General features: G+C 34.0%; 1 protein-coding gene across 2 annotated transcripts in view; it reads right to left on the reverse strand.

The window, feature by feature from the left end:
- LOC117107989 overlaps positions 1–24470 on the reverse strand; it is a 109538-nt gene that overhangs the window by 58513 nt on the left and 26555 nt on the right. For both annotated transcript variants that reach the window (XM_033249801.1, XM_033249802.1), the window contains 38 exons: positions 23745–24218; positions 22894–22920; positions 21944–22390; positions 21724–21747; positions 21122–21577; positions 20411–20437; positions 19270–19713; positions 18996–19019; positions 18005–18445; positions 17708–17737; positions 16921–17349; positions 16480–16506; positions 15727–16170; positions 15383–15406; positions 14639–15085; positions 13878–14336; positions 13423–13446; positions 12693–13124; positions 12497–12523; positions 11702–12136; positions 11447–11479; positions 10605–10646; positions 9853–10091; positions 9378–9655; positions 8828–9105; positions 7430–7632; positions 6921–7098; positions 6660–6779; positions 6074–6196; positions 5678–5881; positions 5104–5346; positions 4532–4702; positions 3952–4120; positions 3334–3611; positions 2528–2725; positions 1558–1752; positions 824–934; positions 443–568 (listed from right to left, as the gene is read on the reverse strand). In XM_033249801.1, the coding sequence (XP_033105692.1) occupies positions 443–568; positions 824–934; positions 1558–1752; positions 2528–2725; positions 3334–3611; positions 3952–4120; positions 4532–4702; positions 5104–5346; positions 5678–5881; positions 6074–6196; positions 6660–6779; positions 6921–7098; positions 7430–7632; positions 8828–9105; positions 9378–9655; positions 9853–10091; positions 10605–10646; positions 11447–11479; positions 11702–12136; positions 12497–12523; positions 12693–13124; positions 13423–13446; positions 13878–14336; positions 14639–15085; positions 15383–15406; positions 15727–16170; positions 16480–16506; positions 16921–17349; positions 17708–17737; positions 18005–18445; positions 18996–19019; positions 19270–19713; positions 20411–20437; positions 21122–21577; positions 21724–21747; positions 21944–22390; positions 22894–22920; positions 23745–24218 (8331 nt within the window). The remainder of the gene's footprint in view (positions 1–442; positions 569–823; positions 935–1557; positions 1753–2527; positions 2726–3333; positions 3612–3951; positions 4121–4531; positions 4703–5103; positions 5347–5677; positions 5882–6073; positions 6197–6659; positions 6780–6920; positions 7099–7429; positions 7633–8827; positions 9106–9377; positions 9656–9852; positions 10092–10604; positions 10647–11446; positions 11480–11701; positions 12137–12496; positions 12524–12692; positions 13125–13422; positions 13447–13877; positions 14337–14638; positions 15086–15382; positions 15407–15726; positions 16171–16479; positions 16507–16920; positions 17350–17707; positions 17738–18004; positions 18446–18995; positions 19020–19269; positions 19714–20410; positions 20438–21121; positions 21578–21723; positions 21748–21943; positions 22391–22893; positions 22921–23744; positions 24219–24470) is intronic.

Here is a 24470-nt window from a genome sequence, read left to right on the forward strand (position 1 = left end):
CATCATTTTTGTAATGTGATTTACAACAACAAAATGTTATTTTTAGTACTAATAAATATTATCAATTATAGTATACTTTACTTTTTATTTCCAAGTTACAGTTCTTATATAAAATTATTTTGAGGTAATGAGTGCTAGGCATTTGTCTCTTGATACTGCATGTAGTTTGGTTATTTGATTAAATACTGTATGTATATAAAATTCCAAAACAAAAGATGAATAAAAGAATAAAGCCTAAAGGTCCTTATACTTGCAGCTCTGTGGAAATATCTATTGTTGTGAGAATATAGCAACTAATTGTAACCAAAGTAAAAGAATAATTTTGTCCTTTTTTCTTTAATTTTGTTTTATTGAGCTTACTTCTCACAAAATAATAATTACAAAAAACCAAGATGAAAACTACAAATAGAATGAGTATTAAAATGAAATTTTGAATACTTACGAACACATGAGAGTTCATCTTCTGGTGAAGTGATGTAACCATCAATACAGGTGCATTCGAATGAACCAACAGTGTTGCGGCATGTACTAAACTCTCCGCATATTTCATATAGACACTCATCAATATCTAAAAGCAGATCAGAAGTTAATTTAACAATTCACGTACAGAAAAAAATTAAAATAGTGACATTGGCAATTATTTGTATATTCAACCACATTAAATAACAAATGAACTCGCTAACAGCATAGTGTAAGTCCACATTACATTTTTTGATATATTTAGTAGTGATAAATGGCAAAAAATAGTATTGATAATTAATAATTTGAATGAAAATACACTAAATATACCAATTGTGCTTATTTCCTCAGAAACAGTACTCACCACTACAGTCTAAGACACCGTCCCCTTGGTAACCATCAGTGCAAATGCATTGGCCAAATTGGCAGTTTGCCAAATCAAGACAGTCATTGTCACTGTGACAAGGCGCGGGTACTGGTTTCATAAAATGGAAAAGTAAAATCAGGTTAAAAAATAAATACAAAATATATTCTATAGTTTTCCATTAATTGTATAACACACTATTTATGACAATTATAATGTATTATTTATTTGTATTATATTATATTGTTGACTTTAAATGCAGTGCCAATTACATGATATAGCAATGTAATGCTTTATATTTTACAAACTGTCTCATTTTTAGTGAGATGATTTGTTTTTAGTCATTGTAAACCAACCACCTACAGCTCTACTCTTTATCATAATTGCTTCTTCTAGTTGTCCTATCTCAGCAGTAAAATTTTTTTAGAGCAAATCAACTTTTCTATTTATATTTAGTTACTAGTTAGCCTGAAAGTTAGTTAAATTATTGTCACAGGTAATGAATAAAGAAATTGCATAGTATAGGCAGTAGAAAGAAAAGTTGCATTGAGGCTTTTATAAATATCATACTTAACACAATTCATATTATTTATTATTTAACATTGTATTATAATCTTTTATAATAAACATAAATCATACTTTCTAATCTATTGTACTGTATCTATATTTTTCATATTCTTATTTTCATTTCTTTTATATTTTATTATTTTAACTATGTTAATTTAAAGACCTACCAAATTCACAAAGGACACGATATGTCTCGGTACGACCACATGTATGCATATTCCAAGTATTTCCTGCATTGTGGTTCATCAAAACGCAATCTTTTGCCTCGTCATTGTCAGGCTGGCCACCCTGGAAATTAGTATATCCAACCTCTAGTCTGTCAACCCATGCTAATTCACCTTCAGTCTCCATATCAGACATACCTGTAAAATTATAAGCAACAATCAATCAATCAATATCAATTAATCAATCAACTTTGAAAAAAAAGTTATTATCACACTACAATGTTGCTCATCACCTTGCATATTGAGTAAAAAAATACCATTTGAATTTTCCTTTCATCTAAACAAGATAGCCAATACTGTAGTGTGACTATCTTTTACATATGTGCAAAGACAAGCTAAACCAGTCACTCATCGCAAATTGTGTTTCAGAGAAAATAGCAAAAACATGCTGGAATGTAAAATTTTTAAAAATCTATTTTATTTCACTAAACTAAGGTTTATGTATCTATCATGTATGTATCATCATGCTGTGCTGTTATTTTTCCCAATTACAATTTTAAAACACCTTTTAATGATTTTGTAATAGTTTCTGCATGAGAAATGCATGAAATCATAAACTTTGAAGGCTGATTTCTCATATATTGTTCTTTAAACAGCTGTATGCTTAAATGCTTGTAACTTCATAAGGAAATGTCAGATTTGAATGATTTTTTTTACCATTTTATAGCTCCTATTTTACACTTTAACCATGTATTAATAACTCAAAACTTTTTGCGACAAGTGACTAGTTTGGCTTGTCTTTGCCACATATGGTAAACTCTGATGGAAAATAGAATAATGAATTAAACTAATAAATACTCACCAATGTTCTGATACTGTCAGAACCATGACAGTCTACATGTTGAGTCATATTTAAAATGTTATAAAATTAAATATCTAAATCAAACAATAATTTTAAGAAAAGTTGCCTGACCTATCCAGTAGCTCTTAGTGTTGAAACCATATCTGTCTAGGTATGTGTTGATGAGGCCTTGGATGTACTGGTTATAGATCACAACAGGTTCACCACCAGTGTCAAGGCAGCTTATCCAGGACTCACTGAATGTTTCCTCCTCCTCCTGTGGCTTGTAGCACACATGGCCTAGCTTCATACTACCCTCTGGACAGTGTTCTGTAATCAATGTATTGACATAGTAGTAATAATTTAAAGGAAACCATTTTAAATAGCACATCATGCCAAGAAATTGTCCTATGCCCTTCACATTATTACCCCTGCCACTGGGTCAAACAAATATGAAACATAAAGTTGCAGTTAGTGATCAGCGCATTGGTGTTCGACTATCCACTCATATTGTTAGAAGGAGAATGATGATGATAACGATACTGATGCTACATGACAGTAAGTGGTGTAACTACTGGAGTGCAGAACAGGGCACACACCCAGGGTGTTGAAATAAGCCTGGACAAGAGGGCTTCTTAATTCCAAAGATTTTGCTGAAATTGTTATTTTTATCAATTAACATCTACAGCAAGTTCAGAACAAGGAACCTCCAAGCTGGGAATGGGTGCCAAAACTCCTAGTTACAGCACTGATGACAATGGTGGCAGCTTAAGACAACAATCATAATAATAATGATGGCAGTGATAACAATAACAATAATAAATATAATTGCACTAGGAAAAAACATTTCAAATAACATTTGATCTGTTTATCCTTAATAATAGATTTCCAATGCTATAGATTTCCAATGCTAAACATTTTCCATAAAATGTACCAACCTCCAGTGGACTTCTGGCAGATATATCCGGCCTGTACAGAACACGCCACTGCCTTCCAACGACCTGATTCAGAATCAAGGACAACGCATTGCTCTCCGTCTGAGAAGGCTTCTATCCAATTGCTGTAGTCATTCTCATCAAACGCTACACCATCTATCCAAATTGATGCCATATCATCTCCTTCTACGATCTCATCACCTTCCACATGGAATGTCTTCTTGCGGAACAATCCTTGAGACAGACCGATGAACAGGTCAGAGGCTGCTCCTGCTTGTACACTGCAAAGAACATTGTTTACAGCAATTTAAAATAAAAAAACATTAAATTTATGGACCATACAGACTTGATCCACATAAAAAATAGTGACATCAGTTACACAGTACTTTTCGTTAAAGATCTTGGAAGAATGTACACTTTTTCCTATGTACATGGTCATAACACGCTACATGCTAATCTTCTCAGGCATAAAAAAATGGAATCAGTAAAATATTTCAAGTCGAAGGAGATTCATTATCTAGGCATTTACAAAACAACAATTGTTCAGATTTTTCTCTCCCTAGCCCTCTCATATTATTATATACTTATATTATATGCGAAAATGACCACCTAGTTACTTACTTTTCGACAATGAATTCATTATCTTGTGCGTTGAGGATGCTGACAAGCTGTGCGCCATTTGCCTTACACTGTAAGTAAGCATCTTGAATGCTTGTTGGTGTGTCGTCCTTGTAGTAGCATTGAGCTCCATTCATTTGCCAGCCTTTTGGACAGTGTCTGTATGAGATTGCTAAAGTGAGAGAATAAAGTGAAAGTTTGTAAATACTGTGGATACTTTCTTATGTATTGTCACACCATTGTGAACAGACATTTACACTGCTGTCAGCAAATATTCATGAAATTTATGTCTATATGTTGGTAGTCACAGAGCTTGCTTGATCAATTCAAATATGAGTAAAATTCAGAACAGAATATGATTAGTTGGGCAGATATTATCAAGGACAATATAAAAAAATGGAACATTCATAATGTTAGTATTTTAAAAAGAATCATGATTAATGTTTCTATTATTAATTGTTTATGCTCTGGTAGACACATTGCACAGGAATTTAGACAAACTCCTGCTATTTTCTACCAGACTCTGTGGAGGAAAATAACATTTAAAAATTTTGAAAGAATTAATTTAACTACAGTAGCTTACGTGTGATGCACAGGTATGGCTTGGTGTCTGAGCAATCTGCATCGTGGTAGTAGTAATCAAAACTATTCAGTTTCAAAGTCACACAGTTCTCAGAATGATCGATGTCATTCGGTTGTCCACTTGCCCACTTTTTGTAGCCATTAAGGTTTCCATTTGACCACACATGGATCCCTGAAAGGAGGTAGAGTTTATAACAATGAGTGAAATTTTAAGCCTGTAAATTCCACTGTGCTTGGCAATGATTTGAAGTCATGGTTACCATAATCACCTACATTCTAACTACAGCACACTGTTGCATGGATGTTAATAATATGTAAATGAGCTTTACAAAAAAAAATTACTTTATTCGGTTTGTTTTCAGTTTTTGTCCTTATTTATTTAATTGATATTTACTTTTTATTACGTATTTCTTTTTATCTTGTGTTGGTTTACATATTTAAAGAATTTCATTTATGATGAAATAATGATGTTTGATTCCATGTATAAAAATATAATTATATAATACTCTACAGTATTTTCAATATTAGTTTTATTTATGCTTTGTACAAATAACACGTCTACCCTTTACTTACTTTCAAAATGCTTGTCATTCAATCCAATCCAGTGATCTTCATTGCCAGCCGGCAGGTTCAGAAGGTATTCATCCTGTACCTTGTTGAAGATGGTTTCATTGTGGAAGAAAGCCAAGTCACCTCCATTGATTAGACAATTAGATCTAGCATCATCAAATGTCTCAGGGTTTGGTACCTCTCTTAAGCAGAAGCCTTCACCATCTACTAAGATTAGATACTGCCCTTCCTCACATTCCATAACAGCTGAGATGTTTAAGAAAATCAATTATCATTAAAATCACTACATTACTGTAGTTAAAAAGTGGTAAATATTTATTGCTCACCTTCATTAATTCAAAATGTTCAATTATAGATGTTATAGGTTCTCCAATTTACATAATTTCAATTATTATTGTCATGTTCAAAATCAGATGTCTGTGCAAAAAATTATGTTTATATCAGCTGCTAGAAGAGAGGAACAAATCTAACGCAAACTTGACGGTACACTTGCAAGTTTACAGTTGGACAAATACATTTTAGCCACAATGCCACATCTGTCAGTACATTATTTTGGCACTGAGTATATGATACTTACGTTCAGTACAACCAGTATTTTCTTGAGGATTTATTGCTGGATTTCGACCATTACCCACAAGGCCTTCTGGACAGGAACAAAGGTATTCTCCATATTCGGGGATATGGTTGATACATGTAGAATTGTTCACACAATATTCACTGTACAGGTAGCATGGATCGTTACTGTAGTCTATAGCATCAGTCACGAATGTGGAGGATGATTCTATGCCAAAGAAAACGAAATATTTTTAAAGTTATATACTGTTGACGACAAAATAAACTAATTAACCATAATTTGGTGTAGTGAATTTCCCTCATATCAGTCCTGGTTGTGTTTTCCTATTTTATTTCTACAAAGAAACCAAAAACTAAAATTTACAACGATTCAGTGAGTAAAAGGGGATATAGAACATACCTTCGCACACATTATTGACTTTAACAAATCCTGGATAGCAATCACAGCTGTAAGTGCCAGGTTCGTTAACACAATTTGAAAATTGTGGACACTCAGCTTCATCCGTTTCACATTCATTGACGTCTTTAAATAAAAAAATATGATTTGAATAAAGCAATTAGCAATCGTATAATCTTAAAAACAAAGCAACTAAGCACAGTACCTTTCTTTATTGTCGAAGCAATTTTGTTAGAAAAAAAACTTACCTAACGTTTCAATGACATTATTTGTTAGTCTACGGTGAGATACTTATCTGTCTTGCATTGTGTATGTTTGTGTGATGGTAGATGTGTACAGTACTCAAATTTGACAAGCATTTTGAATATTTTAAAAATTTTATTGCCATTGCTGTCTCCTTATACTTTCTTAGTTGCTTGCTTGCTTGCTTTCCTATCCTGCTTTTGCAGTATTTAACAAACTCACAGAAGATCTATCTTGGTTCTTGTGTGCAAGTTTTTGCATTTGTGGCACTCACACCACATATCTATCTTGTTTTGAAGCAGATAGCCCTCCTATGGGGCAGACTTATTATGTCAGAGGGTATTACCTGTGCAAATGTCCCCTTCTCCTTCATACCCATCGTGACATTGACATTCATAACTACCGTCTGAGTTGGTACATTCAGCATTAATGTCGCATCCATGTCCTTCTAAGCACTCATTGATATCTGAAGAGAATAAGTTGATATTTAAATGTCATCCCTTATATACATCATTATTTATTTTAAAATTAAACTGTCATGTACTCTCTAGGAATGAAAAGTGTTTTTAGGCCTAATAAGCAATGGTTATGGAAATATTCTACATGCCTTCACAGCTTTCTTGGCCGTCGCCAGTGCGCCCTTCTGGGCAATGACAACCATAGACACCATCCTGTGCGCCACAGACCGCATCATCATGACATGCGATGTCCACACACTCCATGTTACCTTCTTCCATACAGGTACATTGGCGACTGCAGTCTAAGGTGACCCACACTTGATCAATCTAAATATGTCAATATAAATATTAAATTTTTCATCAATCTACAATAAATTTAAATGATGTATTGCTTAAGATAATAAGGTAATAGACAATACAGTAATAATTTATTTTTATATACCTTTGTAAAGATTTTTTTAGTTCAAGAGATTTAAACAGAACCCTGATTTGAATGGGAATTATCATTTGATTTGAATAATGTACACTAGCTACTAACAATCAATCAATCAACATTTAAAAATTAATTACTCAATCGATTGTTTAAGTCACAATCACAACAGTTACAGCTTATGGTAATTAGGTGAATCCATAGTATAAACAATAAAGAATCATGTACCTCATAGTATGTGCCAGACTCATCTTGGCAACCGCACCGATCGCGTGGAATGCAATGTGTCCCACTAAGGATGTAGTTCTCGTCACATTCGCAACCCTCTTCGCATGAGTCAGGACACTCGTCTTCAGGAATGCTTGTTACGCAAGTCTCAGGGCATGATGTCATACATGAAGAGTAATGACTATGAGCAGGACACTCCATTGCTACAAGCAACATATAAAATCAATTAGAAAATTGTTTTGGAAAGATGAATAAATATTTTTTATTCATGAATTTAGATTCAGACAAAAAAAAAATAGACAACATCAACATTTAACACCTACTACATTTATATTAAAGATAAGTGTAAATAAATTGGAGATAAAACATTAATTATCGTTCACGATCTGCTACTACATTCAAGCAATATTCAGTCATTCAAGTATGATACACTAACACAAAAATATGATTATCATAATAACAATAACAAATAGACATGAAAATGACATTACATGCAAATTATATGAAAATTATATACAAATACATATAAACAAGTAAGCAACATACTATGCACTATGTAACTGAAGAAGAAACACCCAAACCTTAGCTCACTTGTTTTATCATAGTTGACAACAAAATGAACTAACATTTGGAAATAACGTACAAAAGGAAACAAGTAGTCAGCATCAAGCCTAAATCAAGCTCAGAGCTTTTTTTTTCTCTAAAACATGCACTTTCTGTTAATTTAAGTAATATATATAAAGGAGCAAGACATCTGCTATATATATTTTCTATGTAATCTACTTGACAGGAAAGCAATATCTTTCTACGCTAAATTATTACTGCACTAATTAAATAATGATGGCAAAATACAGCCATAGAAAAATCCAAACGATGAGTGTGTACACAGGACTAGCCTGAAATGTTAATGAACACAAAATATATGGAGTGATAAAATGATGAGGGTTTTCACACACAAATCTGAAAAAAACACAAACAAATAAATATGACAAATTATAAAGACAAAGTGAATGGACTGAATGATGACATAAATGTGAATGAAATATAAACACGAAACTAAAATAGAATTATGCCATTTCTCCCATATAAACAAGAATGTGTAGTGAAACTTAATGTGTCATCACACATAGTACTCAATACCTTCCCTAAATACTTTTATAAAATTTGAAATTGCGTTAGTGGCTAGGCTTGATTTTAATCTTAATACAATTAGATAACAACTAGTTTATAATGGTATTATATGTAATTTATTTCATAGCAACTTGCACAGCAATAAATTTATTATTTTAATTCAAAGATCAAAATAATTATTTAAATGTTTATAATTTTAAAGAGCAAATAATATAATTGTTAACAATATTCTATAAAAATAATATAAAATGTTGATATATAACTTACAGCAAAATTCTTCAGTTCTGAACGTGCGTTGGAATTCCACTCCTTGCGCTGCACAATCTTCATAATACTCGGCCAAGTTGTTACAGATCATCTCGTTGCCACCAATGAGACACAGATCATACACGCAAGCATGGAAGACATCCTCTGGGTCGATGACCGAATGGCAGGGTGCGAAAATACCTAGTGGGTCAATCAGTTGGCCGCAAAGGTCATTGGAACTCAATGCTTCTTCTCTTTCTGGATCACATTCGGGTTCTGGTTCTGTATCAATGTAGCAACTGGAAAAAGAATACATTTTTTTATAACCACTTTTTCCCTCATTAATATATTAAATTAACTCTGCCGTAACTATTTCTGATCTGTGACCCACAATGATCTACATTAATATAGATTTTTTCTTCTTTTTAATAGTCAGGTTTGTACCAGGGTCTACAGTACAAGAAGCAGCAACATTTCCTCTTAGTTAAACACTTATCTCGACAAGATCAAACTACACCAAATAAGCATACCGATACAAAACAATGTTTCAAGCTATGCATATAAAATCTACCTTGGATCCACATTCCAGCTATTACCCCAAGCCTTGCTGTTTTGTGCCTGCAGTAGGTCTGGCATAAGACGGTCATTGCTAGGATCTCCATCAGCATTGCCACAGAGACCGCCAGTGTTGTTAAAATACTCATCACCAACACCAACCTGTACACGGGTGTTGCCATCATATTTAACCCAGAAGTTTAGATCCGAGGTAAGTACTATGTTCCCTCCGACGAACTCTATGAAGAGACCTTCTGAAGGGTTTGATGGCATTGTGGTCTCAACTCCATCCAACTACAAGTGAAACAGATAAATAACATATTAATGTGTGCGGTTAAACAAACCAGCAACTTTTAGTATACTTTCTAGATACACTGCCATCTAAGGTAATTAAGCCTAGTAGCTAGTTCTTTATATCCAAGTTAAATATATATAAAAGCAACTGTAGAAAAATAGCCTTTTCATTTTTACAAAATTCTTAGGAATTTTACCAATAGAGTGTGTCCTCTGTTCATCTGAATGGTGTAACCATCAACCTCAATAATCACAAACTCGGACATTGACACACGAGTTCTTCCATTCCTAAACTGGTTTTTGACTGTTACAACAAACATTGGTTCCTCATGAAGCATGTCAACCAGGAAATGGTAGGAACAGTTTCCTTGGAAGTTCTGACGCCGGTTGTCAAATGACTTGTAATGGGGATCGCCAAATCCGTTACAGATGAGATCTAAATGGATGAAATAAAGGTGTTCTACTTAGACTCTGTCCACACTATTAATTTTATGTGGTGAATATGTGTGATTTGCTTACATATGTGCATCATTATCATATCACAACCATATATGGGCATGATGATATCACATCACACCAACATAATATGTAAATTAGTAGAACCTTGTCACATAAAAGGATGGGTAGAGCATTTTATCGTCATTTATTAACTTGCTTTATTATTGTTTCACATCCATTAGCAAGAACACTTGACACTTAATAACAGAATGGAATGGTACTTTTTAAACTTAAGTCTCTTTCAATTTATGGGGCTTTTGGTGTGCACCAGCTTTGTACTTGAGAATACACAAATCAAATAATTTTACTAGCTAATTATCAAACACATAAAATAATAGGCCTATCATTCTATGTCCTTTTCATAGATCCTTTAACTGACTGGTAATCAATTTAAGGGTGTTTGTAGTTCGTAAGTGTAAGTACAATTCAATAAAAATTAAGCACAACTTACTCAATGGTCGCTGTCTTCTACGACCAAAATGGTTCAATGTCGCTAAAAAAAAATATATATATTTTTTCAGAAATCCAAGCAAAGATATGAAACAAGGTTTTGTCATTTCTTTTTTGTTAGTTAATTATTTCAATGATAAATTCATGTACAGTGAGTTAATACCACAATGGATCACTTCCTTCATTTAGCCTCTTCATACCGAGACCATCCAAACTTAATCTCTAACATTTGCACTACGGTACATGCATATAAAAGTAACTTTATTCTAATCTACTTGTAAAATAGATTTATAGATTTTGTTTCAAAAATTGTGCATACTCGAAAAATAATTGCAATAATAATTAAATGCAAATACTGTAGATTGATTTGATCATGTGATCGGTGATTTCAACGATTAGATGATTTTTTGTAGTTGCTTTTAAAAAAAATTCTCTAAGAAGTTACATACTAAAGAAAAGAACATGTTGAGACAGATAATAATTGTTGACTTATATAGCGCATATTGTAGGGACCTCTATGCGCTTACATTATTATCCCCGGATCACTGATTCAAGCACATATGGAACTCACACTCAAGCCCCATGGGGGATTCCATAATGTTGCAGCTGTATTCAGTGCAGGCTGTGCTTGAACCTACCAGGTACCCACTTATACTCCTGGGTGGAGAGAGAGACAACCGTAGATAAAGTGCCTTGCCCAAGGACACAAGCGACTTGCACAGCGAGAGTTTTGAACCCCCGACCTCAAGGTTGGGAGTCCAAGCACAACCGATGCGCCAACCACTTCTACTACAGATGTTGAAGAAAGATGTAAACAAGTCAATTTTATGATAGCTATCTCACCTGAATCTGCACTGCTCTGAAGTCCTATGTATTCTGAAATTAATAAACAACATTAGGTATTTAATCTAACTGTTTGATCTTTTAACAAAAATCTTTGTATGTACTATCAATATTTGTGAGTTAAAGTTATCTTAAAAAAGTCTGCATTGTTTATTTAATAAATCAAGATTACACAATTCTGGATGTTGGCTTATCATGTTTATTATTACAATACATCATATCAGATACTATTTATAGAATGAAAGTTTTCCTCACCAAGATCACAGAATCGGAAATGTCCTGCGCTTCTGTAACCGGTGGAAAATCCAACAAAGTTCACCTCTAGTGGAATAGGGTCAGTCCACTTCATGAAGGCTGCCTCCCCTCTGCGTCCAACAGCAATCACACCGTCTTCCCAGTTGATCCAGTAGCTGCGATATTGTGTTCTACTAACCATTCCAGCACGTTTATGTACATATGTTGCCTCATTGCTGCAGCCACGGCATCGACGAATCACTGACCTTGAATTACGCCATCCACCAATTACAATTTCATACATTTCTGGTCGATTCTGGTTCATACTGGATAGGGATATGTGAACATCGTTGGATGCTTTGGCATCAAACATGATATGGGTTCCACTAATACGATCATATTGGTAACGGTACCAGAAGCGTGTGTCAGTAGTATATTCTCCAAACTCTCTACAATCTGGGAAAAAATATCTCAAATGTTCAAGCTAATTCTTAATAGAAAACCATAGTTCCAAATGCAATAGTTGACCAAAATAAATAATGTACTGTATATTTTCGCAATATTTGTTACTTTTGATGTTCTTTCATTGATTTTGAATTATAAATACATAATAGGTTTACTTTATTTTCTTTTCCATTGTATTAACATGAAATCTTGAATTACTTTCAAAATCAAGAGTTAATGAAACTAAAAAATGTATTATTTTTTTAAAGTCACATATTTAAGTTATAGTTAAAATATTTTATTGTTAACTTTGGCAACTGTAAGCTTATGATAAAATCAAATTTTAAAAATGAAATTGAAATTTACTCGTACCTGTGTTGAAATCACGCTCGGATAACTCTGCAAAATAATTAAAGTAAACATTACAATGTAAATTGAATTTAAAATATAAAGTTGATTATATATATTGTAGGTTGAAGGATTTTTTTTAATTGCCTTACTAGACATCTTAAAATACAGAAATAAATACTGTCTGTAGTTGGATAATGCATTACTTAAGGTAGTTTACCTTGGCCACAGAATCTGAAGTTTGCGGAGCTACGGCGTCCGGATGAAAATCCCAAGTATCTTACTGGTAACGGTTCCTCATCTTCCCATTCCATGAATGAAGGTTCTCCATCCCGTCCAACTGCGATATGACCATCTCCAAAGCTGATCCAGAAGGTTCGATACTCTGAACTACTGACAATGGTTTGCGTATGTCTGGTTTTAATTTTCAGACAATTCTGCTTGCAGCGTCTGATGGCCGACTCTTTTCCACGCGAAGAACTTATAACGATTTCATACATGTCTTCTACATCATAGTTTTGGTTAGAAAGGGCAATGAACACTTCATCGTTTGCTAGCACATCAAAGTGGATAGTGCTAGCTGTCAGTGGCATGAATGGGTAACTGAATAAATACTGACGTTCCGTTTGGAAAACTGGAGATGCGCGACAGGCTGTTAGAAAAAAAGATGATATAATGGTGATTATCAAATACAGGTCAATGTATTTCATTATTTTTTAGGTACACTCAACAAACAGAAACTTGGCTTATGCCAGTTCACCTGGTTAAGTATTTAACAACTTTAATATTCCATCATCTCAATGTTGAAATTATAATCATTTAAAATTGTAAATTAATGTCTCAAATTATCTCTTGTTTTAAATTTTGGCACTTGTGTCATCACATTTAGCACATTTTGTTATGGATACGGCATCATTACCATTAGTATTAAACATTGCATATAAACTAACCTGCATTTTCCTCCTCAGCAAGAACTGAAAAAATAGAAAATAACATAATAAAGTAAACACCATAAAACATATAAATTGTTGTAAAAATTGAATTATTTAGCAACAGATAGTTTTTTGGGAAAAGCACATTCTCCTCATTTAGAAATAAATTAAATACTCTCGAGATTCAAGAAATCTTTCCATCAGATATATTAAAGGCCTACAGTACATCTGTATAGAATTCAAGCAGTTAAATATTCCATACAATATGTTAGTTATTGTAGGAAATAAATAAATAATTTGTATTTTCTATTGGGTAAATTCTTAAAAGAATGGATGTTGTATTTTTCCATTTAAATATTTGTAGCAAATCAATTTTATTTTGGCAGAGAGCAACATTTAAGATTATTTATATGAATCCAAAATATATGAACAAATTAAAATTAAAATAATAAACAAGACAAAGTAAGTCTTACCTTGACCACAGAACTTAAACTCTCCGGTGTTCCCTTGTGTTGAGAATCCAACATAATTGACTGTTAGAGGTTCCTCATCTTGCCATGTCATGAATGGTGATTCACCGACTCTACCGACAGAGATCATTCCATTGGCAAAGTTGATGTAGAATGCCCTCCATTCATCCTCATTCACTACGGGCACGCGTGATGTATATTGCACTTTATCACAACGGTCTTTGCAACGACGAATCTTACACACAGATCGTCCACGTCTAGAAACTCCAACTGAAATGTGGTACATGTTATCAACGTTGTAACTCTGGGGGGACAATGCAATGTGGACATTCCTTCTGGCACGAACCGTAAACATTACTGAAGTCTCCTGAGTTTGGCTGAATGGATAGACAAAGTTATATGTGGAGTCTGTAGTTTGTGTCGGTGACTCAGCACATAATGCTGTTTGGTTTACGTTCACGTCTGCAAAAGTGCAAAATAAGTTAAAATCAACAACAATATTAACAATATTAATAGCACCAAAAAGCATACTAAATATAGCTACTAGAAGGGAATGAGGACAATTGTTAGGGAGACGGTTCGTACGTGGCGCCCTGGGTCGGACTGTTCCATTTATTTCGAAGGGGTGTTCCGTTTGGGAACCATGGCAATTAGTCGGTTTATCCAGGTAAGTATTCACGAAATAGACATAGCTACTATTGTATTATGCTTTAAAAAAGAATAAAATAAAGAACAAGTAATAATAAATATTTAAAAAAAATTACCAATGTCACAGAACTGGAACTCTGCTTCAACATTTGCCCCAGAAGTAAATGCAACAAATCGGACTTCTAATGGTTCTGGATCTACCCACATCATCATTGGTGCCTGATCGGCCATACCAACCATTATGGTTCCATTTGTCCAGCTGATCTCAAAACTCCTGAAGGCCAGGGCACTGAGTACACCCACACGTGTTGTACGGTAATCTACCATCTGCCTACAACCAGCTGCTCTACATCGTCTTATTACAGACTTCGCGTTGTTCCATCCACCAATTACAATCTCGTATTTCTCATCGACATTGTAATTTTGTCCTGACAAAGCAATATAGGCTTCTTTGGCTGCACGAACATCGAATAAAATGCTAGAGGTGTCGTTGGCCAATTCATTAAGCGAGTAGTCATATGTGTTGTCTCCCACAGCAGGCATCTGCAGTGCTCCACTACAATCTATAAATATGAATATTGATAACCATAATATATTTGCATATAATATTGGACATACAAGTAAGCCTTAATACATTAGCATTTTATTGACTCATGTAAAAAAAAAACAGGGGAAAATGGCTTTAACTGAATATAAATTTGTATGTTGGTGGTACATTATATTTATAAACCATTACTTGTAGGTAAGCATATGAACATTAAAATTTAATGTAATAAAATAACTCTTTATCAACATTATTTGTTTATTAATATTTCCATCAACTACAAAAAACAATATAAATAGAAATAGAATAAACTTACGTGTTACAGATCCAACTTGTAATGCTATGATGTTAAAACATACAAATACATAAATTTTTAATATCAATACAAATAATAATATACTTAAAATTCATTTAAACTTACTTTTTTTCATTATCATTGTCAATGTAATTAATAAAAAATATGATAGTAGTTCATGAGACAACTGCATAAAGATATCCCACTCCAATGCTTTTAACCATTAGTGACAATATACGTGTTATAGAAAAAGCTATTAATGAGAATCAACAGAAGATAATTAAAAAATGTAGCTAAATTAGGCTTAAAAATAAAAATGAAACAAAAGTGATTAATCTAAATGTTTGAATAGTCTGGAAACTCACCCAAATCACAGATTCTGAACTCTCCAGCAACTGCCTGGTCGGTTGCAACTCCAATGTAGTTCACAGGCAATGGGTCTTCGTCTGTCCATTCCATGAATGGCTCTTCTTCTTCCTGTCGTCCTACTTGGATTTGACCATCACCAAAGTTGATCCAGAATCCACGGAATTCCTCATTATCCAGTACGTTGACTCGAGTGTTTGTGACAGCTACAAGGTCTGGACAACCAAGGCACCGTTTAATGGAAGATCCTCTTCCGCTACCACCTCCAAGTATCACCTCGTACATATGGTTTGTGTCATGTTTCATACTTGACAGGCGAATGCGGGCTGCTTTCTGTGCCTTGACAGAGAAACTCACCTGGGTTGCTCCATCCACAAAGCGTTCATATTTGTACATTGAGACACCAGACCCGTCTGTTTCTACCACTGGGAATTCCTGGCAAACTGTAAAACGTTCATGAGTTATGTTTCATTAAATTCTTTACTACATTAAAAGTGTAACCAAAAAGTGGATGAGAGGAGGGTAAAATGGAGATAGTCTATTTGGTTCTAATCAAATTATGCGAAGATATTCCTCAGACACTTAATTAATGACAATGGAAATGAATCATGTTTCTTTTAATTTAAATAATATACAATGGAATGAAAAGATATGAATCTACATGATTCAAAAACTCATATATGCAACATATTTATTTCGAATGAATATTCATGATCTTCCAAATCATGGTCAGATAAAATAATCCTACTTACTTGCTGCATCGCCAGCCTCATGTTGTTCTGAAATAAAAGTACAATATATCAAATATTTTTAAGATTGAATTACAATGTACAAGTAAAATTAATATTGAGATTGATTTATTATTTTAACTAGACAGTGCAGGGCGGATTTAGTTGGTGGGTGGGGGGGCGCCCGGGCCAGCTACGGCCCGGGCGTAAAGAAAAAAAAAGAAGAAAGAAAAAGAAAAAACTGATCACCCAAAATTACTTAAGAGGTTATTTTCGGGCATCTAAAACACCGGACCCCCTGGGCTAGCATTATCTCGATCAGCCCCACTTTCGGCCCCCACACTTTTGGACATCTCTAGATCTGCCGTGCAGTGTATTACAACAATTCTTTTGTGAGTTATCAATTGGTTTTGCTAATAAAATGCTACATTGATATTTTTAAAAATGTGCAGTAAAAATACTTACGAAGGTTACAGAAGCGGAAAGCACCCTCATTATTTGTAGTTTTCATACCAACATAATAAACATCAAATGGAGAATCATCCTGCCATGTTAAGAATGCATCGCCACCAACTCTTCCGATGGATATGGCACCATTCTCGATGTTCACCCAGAAAGTTCTCCATTGATGTTCTGAAATAAATGGCATCGACTGAACCTTGTGTGTTTTGTCACATGAACCGGGGCATCGGCGAATGACTGCTCTTCTTCCGCGAGACGATCCAATCAAGATCTCGTATACTTTATCAACTGCGTAGTTCTGTGGTGAAAATATAATCTGGACATCGCGTCCTGCCATGACGTCGAATACGATATTGGTTGATGTAATTCTTGTAAATGGGAATGTGTATTCGTTGGATTCATCAGTTCTGATGATAGCGTTTGTAGAACATTCTAATTACCAGAAAAATATGGAAATTTTTAAATAAAAGAATATCTTTGTATAAGTGTATATATATTATAGTTTTATGAAAGTTATTAAGATATCACTTAAACAGTAACTCATTGTTTCATTTATGTATGAGGGGCAAGTTCCACTTGGCATTTACTCAGCTGGTATATTTAGGTACATATTCACAAACTAGATTAAAGATAAGAAAATTTATATTATGTCCAATACAGAAATGATTTAAAAATATATTAAAACCTCTTTTTTAATTTCATCAGGTAAAATTGGATAATTATACCAATATATAATTATATTTGTTTTTATATAACAATGTTTTAAATGATTTTAGTGTGTCTTCCTTACCTGAGCTAGTGGTATGGTTTCGGATGACACCTGTAATGGAAAGGAAAATGTAATGGTAACATATAAACATGAAAGTTCATCTAAAACAAAATTATAAAAAAATTTTAAAACTACAGAAATGTTCATCTACCATTGTGTATTTGACATCTGTACCAAATATTTAATGGATTTAATTAAATAATTAAGTATATCGCAGAATCAGAACACCTTTAGATACTTTCAATTTCAATTAAATTATTTTTTACTATGATTAATTAGATAACTTATAGTACCAAAACAAGTAATGCAATATCTCACGTTGGTCACAGAATCTGAATTCTCCAGGTATATTAGCTCCAGTTGTGAAGCCAACATACTTGACCGAGACTGGTTCCTCGTCTGTCCACAACATGAAAGCTGGCTCGTCATTATAACCAACAGCAATAATGCCCTCACTGAAACTGATCCAGAATGACCTGAACTCTGTGGAATCAAGGAAACCTGAACGAACATTAGCCTTCACAACTTTCTGACAGTTATTAGTGCAACGTCGAATCACGGACCGTGTGTTACTCCAGCCACCGATCACAATTTGGTACATGATGTCAATGTCGTAATTCTGTGGTGACAGAGCGATGTAGGCATCTTTGCTTGCCTTGACATCAAACTTGATGGTAGTGACATCCCGATGCAATCTTGCATATGCGTAGTCATTCTGACCATTGCCATCACTTTCAAGTACAGGTGCAGTTGAACATTCTGCATAAATTAACAATTATTTTAATTATTCAAATACATTTTCTAAACTAAATAAAAATTATCAATTCACAACCGGGTGTGTTTGTTTTGTCATACATTACTCTTTAGTTATATTACAATAATTGTCTCATTTGTATTTTATTCAACAGATATTGTTCTCATTGAGAAATTTTCCTGGGATTGGCAATTAGTTTTTGCCAAGCATGAATGCTTTGGCAGTGGTCATCCCGCACTCTCACGCTGGATTTTGGGCAGTAATGGTTCCCCATAGATCCAGTAGTCTTTTTTGCCTGGTATTTCATTGGCGGGACTTAAATACCTCTTCACTTTCAAATTCGGGTTGTTATAAAAACCTTCCAAAACATATTTTCATGTTTTTTTTAAATTAAAAAATACAAAACTGTTAATTATTGATCAAGTGTACGCAAATGTATTAGCATTAACAACATATAATATATAATTATATTACAATTTTCAATATTAAAACAAAAAAAATTGAAATATAAATTTTTAAAAATCACAATTAAATAAAATGTAAATGAAAATTTACCTGATTGACTTCCAGATTGTAAAGCTGTAAAAGACAAAAATAGAAATTATATATTGATTTTAATTTATTTCACAGTCACATTCATATTCACATATGTGATTACAATAGAAAAATTAATGCATGCCTATAACAATCAATGAAAATGAGATGAATTTTAAATAATGAGATAATAAATTCTTAAGAGAAAATATATGTGGAATTAGATACTGTTAGAAAAATACAAGTTGTCAAATAAATTTTATATTAAAAAAAGGTGTAAACGCATAATACGTACCCATATCACAGAATCTAAATTCTGCAACAACACCTTGCGCAGAGGTGTAACCAAGGTACTTAATATCTAGTGGATCTTCATCTTGATATTCCATGAATGCTGCCTCTCCAACACGTCCCATGGAAATAACTCCTTCATCAAAGCTCAACCAGTAGCTACGGAAATACTCTTCCGTCAAATATTCATGTACATTTTGTTCCGTTCGGATTAAGTTGTCGCAGTTGCTGCATCTTCGAATGGCCGAGTATTGGTTTCTCCAGCCACCAAGAACAATCTCATACATGTCCTCACGGTTGAACTTCTGCTTGGATAGACTGAATCTTACTTCACCATTTGCCTTGATATCAAACTGCACATAGCTTGTGTCTTCTGGGAAGGCAGCTAAGTCATAGTGGAAATGGAGAGGTTCGTCTTCCTTACGGAATGTATGAGCATGTGCACACACTGTAGTAATAAAAGAGATATTATTCTTCAGTTTTGTAAAACAATTAAAAAAAAAATTGAACAGTAATACAATGTCTTCCAATGGACGTGTGAACACTTCAGAAGTTGTGAAAATGGTTCCAACACTAAGCCAACAGTCATCACAGCTTGCTATGTCAGGATTTTGAAGAGGTACTTATGTGATAATTCATGTATATATTCGAAAAATATTTGACACTCAATTTTTATTTTAACACTCAACAATGTAAGATTGTATTGTACACTTAAAAAAAAATAGATTGATTAAATACTATTAAATTTCACATTATTAAATGTTTATAATCCTTCACTTTATTAGCAGTAAATGTATGCCAAATGTATCGCAAATTAGAAAATAGCATACATAGTAACGACTACAAAAACAAAGGATATCTTGTCAAGTTGAAAATAAATCCAAGGCAAAATAAGACAGAATAGCTTGAAAAGACTGCTAGAAATTTCGCACGTGGCGCCTTGGTTCGCACGTGGCGCCTTGGGTCGGTCTGTTCCATTTTTTTTCGAAGGGGTGTTCCGTTTTGGGAACAATGGCAATTAGTCGGTTATCCAGGTAAGTATTCACGAAATAGACTGCACATGCATATTTCCATTTACATTGGAACTCATTTAATGCTGTGTTTACACTGGTCTCTTATACACATCTACACTATTTTATACTTACCCAAGCTGTCATGCTGTTCAGAGATTTCTGTGAATAAACAATTTAAACCATTAGTTCAGTTAAATCAATTCTAATTATTTGCAAAATTCAATTTCAGTTTATCATTACAACAGATGAAGCTGGCTGATACTGTCATAAAGGGTAGTGAATACATTTTATTCCAATTGGTGTTCCATATTTCATAGTTTCATTTACTTATTTGCCTAAAACAAAAGACAAACAATTGCAAAAATAGACTGATTTACCTTTTATTGGTAATAAATTACTACTTCTATTTTTGGTTATAGGTAAGTAAATTGCAAAAAAATAAGTGCTTCACAACCAACATTTACTCAATTTGCAACCAAGAAGCCACTTTTCACAAACTAAGTTCTGTCTACAACCATGATACGGTGATGTATCATTTCATACCCATATATAAGCAAACCACAGGTAATTTTCACATTCATCTAAAGCCTGGTTTCAATAGAACTGCTACACAGTCGCAACAGCGTTTTCACTGCAATCCTTGCACTGCGTATCTGTCCCCAACACAATCGGGAATGCTCCGTAATTCAACTGAACACTCAGTGGCGCCAAAGGAGTTGGCGATAGCGTGTAGCGATTTTTTCGAAACCTGGCTTAAGGCAAGCATTTCAGCAGCCAGATAACAGTTATACTCAAATTGATTTTTTACTTCTTAATAGCAATTATATTTCAGTTTGAACGTACCAAGGTTACAGAACTTGAATGTCATAGGCACATTTCTCCTGGTCTTGAATCCGACATAGTTGATCATCAAAGGCTCTGGATCCTGCCATTCTAGGAATGCATCATCATCACCATCTCTGCCAACCATTACACGACCATGTGAAAACGAGATCCAGAAGCGGCGTGGTGTGTTTGCATTGATGTAAGTTGAACGCGACAGCCTATCCGTATCCACAGCAGCACAGCCTTGACACCTATGAAGACTAGCAGACCTACCCCCTCTTTCGCCAATTAAGATCAAGTACATTGTAGGGATTTCGTAGTTTTGAGTAGACAGTGCGATGGTGGCATCACTTGCTCCAGTCAACTCAACCTCAATACGAGAGGCCTCGTCGGGAAGATGAGCAATATGGAAGTGATAGTCGTCATCTGAGCCATCTAGTTCAATCAATGCTGATTCAGCACAGCCATCTGATGCTGTGAATAAAACAAACCATTAAAAAAAACATCTGTTGATATAATTGTCCCAAATGGGCTTCCTAATGTGACTCTGATCTACCTGTGTACTTGGGAAATGAAAATAATAAGCATATTGAGATAAAATTAATCATTTTTATACTTACCAGTGTCACTGTTTGTGATTGGAACTGAAAATAAAATATTTCCAAATATTAATAAATATGTATATAAATATTACAAATACAAATATTATAATAGTTACAATATTACTATAACACTATTAATTAAAAGGAAGAAAAATAGTGAAATAAAGTGGGATTTATATATATGTTGGGAACACTATTTGTTTTTACAGCTCAATTGTATTATCTATGGTGTACTCACTAAGATCGCAGAATCTGAACTGAGCAGCAACACCAGGTCTGGAAGCGAATGCTACATATTGCACATCTATCGGCTGTTCATCGGTATAACTCATAAACGCTTCTGCTTCTCCTTCTCGTCCAACAGAAATCACTCCATTTTCAAAGCTGATCCAAAAGGTACGGAAAGCTTCACTGTCAATGTACTTTGCACGGCTCTGTTGGTCTTGTATTAAGTTGCGACAGGTACGGCAGGTACGAATAGAACATTTTTTGGCCCCACTAAAACCAAGTATGATGACATATTCCTTATCGACATGGAAGTTGAACTCGCTGAGTAGAATGTACACATCATTTGAGGCTTTGACGTCGACTTGGAAGCGGGTCATTGAGCCCGCAATTGGCGCAAAATCATAGTGGTAATCTTGACTCACGCCATCTGTGTGTAGAGTTGATGATGCTTGACAGACTGAAGGAAAAAAAAAACCAAATGCATTTTTCTAATTTATTCAAAGAGAAAAACAAAACAGTGAGTACCATAGAACTGCATCTAAAATAAGATGCATATAAGGGGCAGATAAAGAGACAATACTACCAAAGTGCTATTGCACCTGGAAAATTTTGTATTCTAGATGCCCGGAAATTGCTTCTGAGGCATTTTGGGTGATCAGTAATTTATTTTCCTTTATTCCTTTTTTTTCTTTTCAGAGGAGAGGTCTTAAATCTGCCCCTGCATATCCCAATAATACGTAAAGTAGACAAATAGTTACAATTATAAGCCAAGATTATATCTTTCGATTATATCGGTATCTTTACTCAAATATTCAAAATACAAACAAAAAGTCCGTAGCAGCCAGAGGCTAATTATTATTGTCAGACACTGTAAATCTAAAAAAAACTATTTAATCTTGTATTTAATTTCTAAAAAATTAATAACTCAATTATCTAATATGAAACAAGAACAAAACTCACCTGAGCTACCTGCAAACTCAGTTGGTGCTAAAGGGAAAAAATATAGATAATATATATATTAATTATAATTGTTCCTTAGTTATTAATTGAATTAATTATAACTGATGCTAAGTTATTATTTGAAAAGACAAAGTATCTAGGCAAGGGATACAAGCAATGTGACTGTAATCAAACTGAATCTCAGAACCACTTGAGGAAGATCAATTAAATGCTTTTGAAATGTGGATTTGAAAATGAATAATAAAGGTTAGTTTGAGAAAGTAATGAACGTTGAGGTCTTGAACAACATTGAATGAAGATAGAGAGCCATTAGCATTCATTAGAAACAGGAAGAAGAATAGGATTGGTCTCATACTTAGGGGAAACAGTTTGCTAAAAGATGTAATTGATGGATGGTTGGAAGGGAAGAGAAAAAGTGTACAAGAAGAAAGGGATTATTGGATGTTTTAGAATTGGGTGGCTATGCTGCAAAAAAAAGCAAGGCACAAGACCACACTGAATGGAGGAAACTAAAAAAACTAATTCATACAATGACCTGCTGGAATAAGCAGAAAACCACTGATGATGACAAAGAGGATGGTTGTAATATGACATCATCAAACACATTCATGGGCATATCATAATATCTCTCAAACTTCATAGTGGGTTAGGATTAATTTCTCACAACTGAAGAATTCAGCCATCTTATAGAAAGATTTATGAATGGAGCATCGTGTGTTAACATTCGAAACAGATCAGAAGTGGTTAAAAGCTACTTATACATATAAAAGAAACACATGAGTAAATGAGGGCTTAACTTCCAATAACCAAAACAAAATTGCTGGGTTTAAAGTAACAAATATTTAGATTACCTAAGTTGCAGAATCTGAATGTCGCTGGACGATTTCTTCCTGGATGAATACCAACATATTTTACTGATAGTGGCTGGTCGTCTGCCCATGTCATAAATGGTTCCTCCAAATCCCCCTGTCCAACCGACAAGGTTCCTTCCTCCCACGAAATCCAGAAATGTCGTAATCTGTCCCTGTCCAAGAAGCTTGACCTTGAAAGTTGTTTCGTTACTAGGTCCCGGCAGCCAATGCACCGTCGTATCGATGAACTTCTTCCGTCAGATACACCGAGAACAATCTCATACATTGCCTCCATGTTGTGTTTTTGGGATGAAAGAGCTATGTAGACATCACTTGATGATTGCACATCAAATGATACCCTTGTCGTGGAATCTGGTACCTTTGTGAGTTTGTACAAGTAGGTGTACTTACTGCCATCCATTTCTATAGCTGGAGCTGCCTGACATTCTGTGCTGCCGTTTGTGAATGATACCTCTGCAAAAAAAATTAATTAAAAATTAACAATCTTTAAAATATATAGATATTCATAGAGTATATACAGTAGATATTCATAGAGCAACTTCTGACAAAGGTTGCAGGGTGTACGAACATCAGCTACTAATTAGTTAAAGCTTTTTCATTAAACATTACAAATTTACAGTATATCATGTTGTTTCCTTATTCAAATGTTCTGAAATATTCTTATTGAGTCACTATGTAGCTATTATTTATTATTATTAGCTATAC

This window comes from Anneissia japonica, unplaced genomic scaffold, assembly GCF_011630105.1.
Source record: "Anneissia japonica isolate Jap-2015-1 unplaced genomic scaffold, ASM1163010v1 scaffold287960_len3192837_cov198, whole genome shotgun sequence".
Lineage (NCBI taxonomy): Eukaryota > Metazoa > Echinodermata > Crinoidea > Comatulida > Comatulidae > Anneissia > Anneissia japonica.